Here is a 9,039-nt window from a genome sequence, read left to right as displayed (position 1 = left end):
TAATTCAAAGAAATTTTCCTGCTCTGGAAAATTTCTAGATTCTTTATTTCGGGAGCCTGTTGAAGCCATCATGGATTGCCTCTTTATGTGATTTGATATTGACTGTTGTCTCCAAACCATCAATAAGTTATTACATTTATTTATTTTATGTTTGCTTACTGTGTCCTAGCTTCTTGTTTTGTTTTAATATGCCCAAATAGGCTGCTTGTATGAGCTAGTTTGATTACTGGCACCTTTAAGCTCTAACGTCCTGTCACCAGGTGGTTAGATCTGTTATAGGTATGTGAGCTCAGAAGTCTGCCCACTCCTCCTGTATAGATTCAGATAAGGTGCCCAGGTAGATAGGCATCAGGTGTGTGGTGTAGGCTCTCACTTACAGTCCTAGACAGGCATGGGTGATTGGTGTAAGCACAGGCATCTGGCTGCAGCAGGGAGACACCCTCTGAGAAAGGCAGGGGGTTGACAGTCACTCCTGAGTGTCCAGGAGGAAGGTGTGACCCTGTTCCCTAGAGCACATAGGTGGGTGGGTTTTGCAGCTGGACTATGAGCAGCTAATACTGTTGGCTGTAAGGACTGGGGGGCACCTCTTAGTCATGGGCCCCTATCACAGGTGGCTAGGTGACATGGGTGGAGCCACCAGTCCTCAGGCCCCTGATGTGGGTAGGTGAAGACCATGCTTAATGGGCAGAGCAGTGTCAAATGTCAAGAACTTGCCTCTTTACAGCTGAAACAGTTGACGTCAGACTCAGGTATATACCCTGTTGTACTGCAGTAATGAGGGCCTACGCTGTTGAGATGGGCCCACACAAGTCTATGCAGGGGGAAAGGCATTCAAAGTCCGTGGATCCCTTATGCTTGTGCCTAGGCAAAGAGCAGTGCCTACCTGGGTTCCTGGCTTAAGGTAGTCAGCAGTTTATTTCTTCCCCTGTTTGTTAGTTTGTTCACTCTCCAAGGCAGGGAGAATGACTCTGGGCATGTGACGGATTCTACTTCCTGCCCAGGGGACTTGGGAATTGCTGACACTTGTCTGGGACCCAGTGCAGAGCAGGGAGTGGGGAGGTAAATGGGAGAGTGGTTTTTCCCTAAGTGGGATGTTTTTGATCCACGTGGTAGGCCATATGCAAGTACTTATCTTTCACAGATCCAGGGCTGCTTCGCACCGGTTCTGGGTGGCCGTGTAGACTCTCTGGTGCTGGGTCTCTCCCAGTGTGGAAAACGCGCCTCCTGAGCACCAATGCTTGCCTGCCTCACCGCTCACCCCCGAGCTGATCAGGCCTGAAGGGCTCAGGCTCTTGACAGGTCAGGACTGGTATCTCCTCGCTGCTTCTGAACTGTCTCTCCCTCCCCCGCCACTCAGTCTGGTTCCTCAACTCTACCTTTGATGTTCAGGGCTCCCAGATTGCCATATATAATTGATTCACTTATTTTTTCAGGTCTTTGTTGCAAGAAGTGTCCACTGGAAGCATCTGACTACTCCGCCCTCTTGGCCACACTCCCAGTAATTCTTCACTTATCCGGGGCCTCTTCCCTTTCCATATGAAGTTGGTGATTTGTTTCTCCACCTCATTAAAAAATGCTGGTGGAATTTGGATCGGGATTGCATTGTATCTGTAGATCAGTTTGGATAGAATTGACATTTTCACAATGTTGAGTCTTCGTATTCATGAGCAAGGTATGTTTTTCCATTTATGCACATCTCTTTTGGTTTCTTGCAGTAGTATCTGGTAGTTTTCTTTGTATATGTCTTTTACGTCTCTGGTTAGATTTATTTCTAAGTATTTTATTTTCTTGGGGGCTATTGTAAATGGTATTGATTTGGTGATTTTCTCTTCGAAGTTCTCTTTGTTGGTGTAGAGGAATCCAGCTGATTTTTACATGTTTAGCTTGTATTCTGATACTTTGCTGAAATTTTCTATTAGTTCCAGTAGTTTTCTTGTGGATTCTTTGGGGTTTTCTGTGAATAAGATCATATCACCTGCAAATAGAGATACTTTTACTCCTTCCTCACCAATTTGTATGTTCTTTATTTCTTTTTCTTGCTTTATTGCTCTGGCTAGGACTTCCAGCACAATGTTGAATAAGAGTGGTGATAAAGGGCATCCTTGTCTGGTTCCTGTTCTCAAGGGGAATGCTTTCAAAGTCTCTCCATTTAGGATGATGTTGGCTGTTGGCTTTGTATAAATGCCCTATATTATGTTGAGGAATTAGGGACTTGTTCTTGATAGCTGTTGTTATGGACTGAATTGTGTCCCAGAAAAAAGATGTGTTGTGAATCCTAATGGGAAAAGCAGAAGGCAGATGAAATTCTACCTGGTCGGCATGAGGCTTCCCTCAGGAGGAAAGTGGTTTCCTTCCTGTGCCCAGATTGGCCCTGGGCCTCTTGCCTCAACTCCCTCCCCTGCACTGGGCCCCCTGGTTCCCCTGACTTTCCAGAGGTAGTGGGAGGAGGTGGGACATTGGCAGGGGGGGTGGCTGTGACACCTCTGTCATGGTTTGAATTATGTCCCCCATAAATGTGTGTATCAATTTGGCTGGGCCATTATTCCCAGAATTGTGTGGTTGGCATCCATTTTGTGATTGTAATTTCATGTTAAAGAGGATTAGAGTGGGATTGTAACACCACCCTTACCCAGGTCACATCCCTGATCCAATGTAAAGCGAGTTTCCCTAGGGTGCGGCCTGCACACAAGAGATAAAACGAAAGGAAAGCAAGCAGAGAATTGGGGGACCTCATACCACCAAGAAAGCAGTGCCAGGAGCAGGGCGTGTCCTTTGGACCCGAGGTCCCTGTGTGGAGAAGCTCCTAGTCTGGGGAAGAATTGATGAGAAGGCCGACAAAGAGAGAAAGCCTTTCCCTGGAGCTGACACCCTGAATTTGGACTTGTAACCTACTAGACTGTGAGAGATTAATTTCTTTGTTAAAGCTCTCCACTCGTGGTATTTCTGTTGTAGCAGCGCTAGATGACTAAGACAACCTCCTTCTGCAGCCTGAGAAAAACTGCTTGCAGAAAACCCCTCCACATCACCAAAGATGCCCCCACCTTCAGAAGCAAGATACAGGCTGGGACACCAGGAATCGATTGTGTGGTAGTGAGTTGGGGAAACCCAAGGTTAAGCAGGTGATGCAAATCCAAATTCAAACCCAGGCTCCTGCTCCCCAGGTTCCCGGCTTTGTGGACTAGCCGGGTATTCTCTTTCTCTGAACTGCTCATAGCGAAAGTAGAAATAAGAACAGCATGAGCCCCTTCAAGAGGTTAGAAAAGGTGAAACCTGCCAAGGCCTCAATCATGAATGAGTCTTGAGGTGTTTTTGTATATAGGATCTTCGTGATCTGCTGGGTTTTCACTGGCTGGTTTTCAGTAGATCTCCAGGCCTTTCTTCCTAGTCCATCTTAATCTGGAAGCTCCACTGAAACCTGTTCAGCATCAAAGCAACACATACGCCTTCACTGACAGATTGGGTGGTAGCTGCTCATGAGGTGTACTGGCCAGGAATCAAACCCACGTCTCCAGTATGGAAGGCGAGAATTCTTCTCAGCCCCCACTGCTCTCTGCCACACCATAGATGAAAAATAAAAATGTTTTTCATTGTGGTTTTAACTTCTACTTCTCTTATTATGAAATACACAACTCCTTTTCATAAGCATTTGGATTTCTTTTCATAAACTAGCTATTCATATTCTTTTCTCCATCTTTCTAATAGGCATTACTCATTTCTTAATGACTTAGCCCCTAAGTTACTGTATTTATATCTCAAGGAAATCGGCCTCTTGTACACCATTGGTCTTTCGAATCTTTTTTTCTCCCCAGCTTCCTGCTTGTCCTTTATGTGTGGGTTTGTTTTTTTTTTTAACTTGAAGGTTTTTATTATTATTATATTATTGTACTTTAGATGAAAGTTTGCAGAGCAAATTAGTTCCTCATTAAACAATTAATACACATATTGTTTTGTGGCATTGGTTGGCAAACCCATGGCATGTCAACACTCTCCCCCTCTTAACTCAAAGGTATTTTTATTTTTCTATTTTTTATTGACTTGAAGTTATTTTTAAATCAAGAAATTCCCAATTTATATACAAAATATATAAATGTTTTATTTTGTACCTTTTTATTTTCTTTAACACGCTTGAAGAGTCTTCACCACACCAAGATGAATTTTTATGTAGTTCCCATATTTTTAGTAATTTTATGGTTTCATGTTTTCACCCTGAAATCTTTGAGCCCCCTGGAATTTCCTTTGGTTTGAGTCATCTTGTACTCGTTTCTGTCAACACTTGATTGGTTTCATCGGCATATCATCGCTGAGAGTGGCTGAGGATTGTTTTCTGTGTTAATGTTGCTATTGGTGTTGTCAACAGCTGCAGAGTGGGCTCCTGACTCACAGTGACCCCCCTACACAACGACCAAAACGGCCCAGTCCTGTGCCATCCCCGTGATTGTTTGTATATCACCACTGTGATCTGTAATAGGGTTTTCATTGGCTGATTTTTGGAATTAGATTGCCAGGCCTTTCTTCCTGTCTATCTTAGTCTGGAAACTCTGCCAAAACCTGTTCAGTATCACAGTGTTGTTGTTAGCTGCCGTTGAGTTGCTTGGATATTCATAGCGACCCAACATGACAGGATAGACCTGCCCCATACAGTCTTGTAGGCTGTAATCTTTATAGAAGCAGATCACCAGGTTCGTCTCTCATGGAGCAGTTGGGTGGGTTCAAACCACCAACCTTCTGGTTAGCAGCCAAGCACGTAACCGTTGTGCCACAAGGGTTCAACACCATAGCAACGTGCAAGCCTCCACGGACCTATGGGTGGTGGCTGTGCATGAGGTGCCCTGGCCGCGGATCGAACTTAGATCTCCTGCATGGGAGGCAAGAATTCTCCCACTGAGTCAGCAATGCCTCTCTCTGTTCTCACAAGCTACCCCAGTTAGTGGTACTTTGTTACAGTGGCCCTAGGTGACTCATCCAGAATTGAGAGTTGTTCTTTATCCAGCTCTTGCCACGAGCGTGCACTGTACTAAGGGCTTTCGATACATTTCCGGTGTCACTCTCGCCACCGATGAAGACTTTGAACTTGAAGCTGGTGAAGGCTTAACCTTTCCAAAACCTCAAGGCTGAGATTGGAACCCATGTGCTGAGTGACTCAACTCCACCTACCACCAGCTAAATTACTGTGGGCGGCATTCAGCTAGATGGAGATCAGGAAGGAGCACCAGGTGGGCTGCAGAGACATCAAAGGCCTGCAGTGGGAACGCAACACGGTGTGGCATGGAAGATTCCAGAACTGGGGTTTGTGGAGAGCTAGACCTCAGGACACATCAAGGTGTCACATGGAAAACATGGAAAGAAAGGAAGGTTGAGAAAAGTTGCTAGGATCATGTCACCATGCCTGGGATAGTTTGGGGAGGGAGCCCGTTTTGGAGGTGGTGTAAGCCGAACACCCAAGCCTAGAATCTTGGGGCTTTGCTGTTGTTAGTTGCCATTGAGTTGGTTCTGATTCATAGTGACCTTATGTATAACAGATCCAAACATTGCCCAGTCCTGAGCCATCTTCATAATCATTGCTATGTTTGAGTTCATTGTTGCAGCTATTGTGTCAATTCATCTCTGTTGAGGGTGTTCTTCACTTTTGCTGACCCTCTACTTTACTAACCATGATGTCTTCTTGGGGCTTCAGTGAAGGAGATTCCTTTGGTGGGTAGGGTTCCTGGGGTACTCCTCTGTATGGCAAATTGACAGCCCTCGTTCTTTCATGCCCCATCCCTCATATGAGCAAATCCTGATGGTTCAAGCTCTGAAATCTATCCTATATCCACCTCCTTCTTCTCATGGCCCTGGCCACCCCTCTAGTCCAGACCAGTGTCACTGCTTGCTTGGATGCCTGCATAAACCTCCTCCCTGGTCTTCCTGCCACCATACCTGCCCAGTGTGGTCCCTTCTCCACTTGGCCATCTAAGGGAATTCCAAAAACACTAGTCAGAATCCATCATTCAATGATGCCCTCCTCAAAAACACCCAAACCCATTGCCATCAAGTTGATTTGCCCCTTAAGGTTTCCAAGGCTGTAATCATTAGTTAAGCTGAGGGCTTAACTGCTGAGCCACCAGGGCTCCTTTAGTTGTCTCCTGTAGTATCACAAATATGCTGTAAACTCCTGGTCAGGCCCTTGAGGTCCCATACGATCTCCCTCCATTCCCTACTCACACAGATCTTGTAAAGCCTCTAAGTGTGCCAAGCTCATTCCCACCACAGGGCCTTTGCATGTGCTATCCTCACCACCTGGTGGACTCTCTCCTCCTGTGGCTGGCTCCCTCTCATTGCCACCCAGTCTCCTGGTTCCTCTCTACCATATGCCTTCCCTATTATATAATCCAGGGGTCAGCAAACTCCAGTCTGCAGGCCAAACCTAGCTAGCCCCTTGTTTTTTTTACAGCCCATGAGCTAAGAATGGTTTTTACATGTTTTAGTTGGGGAGGGGCAAAAAATATCTAAAAAAGAATAATATTTTGTGAGACGTGGAAATTGTATGACACTCAAATTTCAGTGTCTACAGATAAAGTTTCTTGGAACACAGCCATGCCCACTTGTTGCACACTGTGTACAGCAGCCTTCACACTAGAGGAGTTAGTAGTTAGCTAGTGATTTGATGCACTGTTGCTAGTCCCACCACAAACCCACAAGGATTTCCCCCATCTGTCAAGTGGTCTTTCCCCATCTGTCTTAGTTATCTAGAGCTGCTATCACAGAAATACCACAAGTGGATTGCTTTAAAGAACAGAAATTTATTTTCTCATAGTGTAGGAGACTCTCAGCCTGAATTCAGGGCGCTGGCTCTAGGGGAAGGCTTTTTCTCTGTGTGTTGGCTCTGGGGAAAGGTCCTAGTCTCTTTTCATCTTCTGTTCCTTGGTTCCTTGGTGATCTTCATGTGGCATGGCATCTATCTTCCCCCATTTTGCTTGCTTGCCTCTGTGCCTTTTACATCTCAAAAGTGAATGGCTTAAGACACATCCTACACTGACAATGGCCTCATTACCATAACAAAGAAAATCTTGTTCCCAGATGGGATTACATCCACAAGTATTGTTGTTCTTGTTTGTTGCCTTCAAGTCCATTCTGACTCATGGCAACCCCATGTGTGCAGAGTAGAACTGCTCCATAGGGTTTTCTAGGCTGTGACCTTTCAGAAGCAGTTTGCCAGGCTTGTCTTCCAAGGTGTCTCTGGGTGGGTTAGAACCCCCAACCTTTAGGCTGGTAGTTGAGCATTTAACCATTTGCTCCACCCAGGGACTCCTCTCCACAGGCATAGGGGTTAGGATTTACAACACATATTTTTTGGGGACACAATTCAATCCATAACAACAGCCATCAAGAAGAGGTCCCTGGGTGGCACAAACAGTTAAGCACTCAACTGTTAGCCAGCAGGCTGGCAGTTCGAACCCACCCAGAGGCACCTCGGAAGAAGGTCCTGCCGATCTGCTTCTGAAAGGTCACAGTCATTGAAAACCCTATGGAGCAGTTGTACTCCGAAACACATGGGGTCGCCATGAGTCAGAATGGACTTGACAGCAACTGATAACAGCCGCATATAGGGTGGAAATTAGAAGTGAACACGTAGAAATTTCAGTCTACAGCAAAAGTATAAATATGAAGAACAGGTGGCCTCCGAGGACGAGGGGAGAACTGAAGGGTGATATGGGGTGTTTCTGAGAGCCAGGGGCAGAAGTGATGGCTCTTCACTTTCACTCTCTTTCCGTTGGGCATGTCCCACTTGACCACCAGGGAGGCTGGGAACACAGAGAGGAGCATGTGGACTTTTGGGGAGCACTCCCAATCCCTGGTCGCTTGCTGTACCCCTCGCGCCCAACACAGTATCTGGTCCATAGGAGATGCTCAGCTAAGAGTTTTTGAATGAATGAATGAATGAGCATCTAGGAGGATGAGGATGGAGAACCAAATAGGAAGCTTGGAGGTCAACCACTCGGCATAGACAACTTAGGCGGCTTTGCTACCATCTGATGTCACCAGGGAGGTGGGGCTGCCAGAAGCTGGAGGGGACTTCCCTCTCCTGCACAGTGGGACATGCCGAAGTCCCTCCCTTCTGCAGGACATCCCCAGAGCAGGGCGGGGCTGGTCCCTGGCAAGCTGGGGCAAGCAGGTGCCTGAGAACTTCCTAAGAGCTGAGGTTTCCTTCCCCATATCGACCCACTGCCTCCTCTTCCTCCTCCTCGCTCTGCCTCGCACAGTGGATGCTGCGCTGCCTGAGGACTGTGATGGCGGAGGAGGGCTCGGGCTGCCCGGTGCCCCGCCTGGCCTGGGCGTCCCTCCTGCGGGGTGCCTTTCTGCTATTTCTCATCGGTGTGGTCAGCACCATGGTGATCTGCTGCATGCTCTGCATCCGGAAGCCTCAGGAGTCACGGGAGGTGAGTCAAGAAGGGAGAGTTGGGGAGAGGCACATACCTGCCACCTGTTCTCTGCCTTCTGTCTCAGGGATCCTGGGAACCTCTGGGTGGGGCCCAACATCAGGAGAGGGGGTGGGGAACCGAGGAGAGAAACAGAGACAGGCAAAGGAATGGCGATGCAGAGGGCAGAATGACAACCAGACAGAGGGACTCGAGAGTAAAAAGGCAAACCCAGACTGAAGTGGCTCAAAAGAGACCAGGGAGAGTGACCTGGCTGGAAAGGGGCAGAGCGAGGCAGCACAAGGCTGCCTGGGGCTCAAGGACGGTCAGTCCTGCCCCAGGACCTAGCGTGGAGGTGAAGGGGCATCCCAGGCAGGGAAGGAAGCATGAAGCTAAGGAGGGTGGATCGATCGACGTGGGCTTGGATGATGACTTGTTTCTGGTGTTCCCCCACCAGGATGACTCAGGGGCTGCTGGGGGCTTCACAGAGCTGGCATGGGGGCTTCCGGGCGGTCTCCTAGGACAGGACAGAGAGCAGACACTCACTGGGGGGCGCTGGACACCCACCACAGTCCCCTCCTTTGGAGGCTGCTCAGGACACACACACACACACACACACACACACACACTTACACGCCCCCCC

At 47.7% G+C, this 9,039-nt stretch overlaps 1 protein-coding gene across 1 annotated transcript in view; it reads left to right on the top strand.

Moving 5' to 3' along the window:
* Positions 1 to 8,267: 8,267 nt before the first annotated feature.
* CD70 (CD70 molecule) overlaps positions 8,268 to 9,039 on the top strand; it is a 3,604-nt gene continuing 2,832 nt past the window's right edge. Inside the window, exons 1-2 of the mRNA XM_004378621.1 lie at positions 8,268 to 8,417; positions 8,854 to 8,865. Coding sequence (XP_004378678.1) covers positions 8,268 to 8,417; positions 8,854 to 8,865 — 162 coding nt within the window. The remainder of the gene's footprint in view (positions 8,418 to 8,853; positions 8,866 to 9,039) is intronic.

The sequence above is a fragment of the Trichechus manatus genome, unplaced genomic scaffold, assembly GCF_000243295.1.
Source record: "Trichechus manatus latirostris isolate Lorelei unplaced genomic scaffold, TriManLat1.0 scaffold00057, whole genome shotgun sequence".
NCBI classification, from domain to species: Eukaryota; Metazoa; Chordata; class Mammalia; order Sirenia; family Trichechidae; genus Trichechus; species Trichechus manatus.
This window is presented reverse-complemented; position numbering and strand designations above follow the sequence as displayed.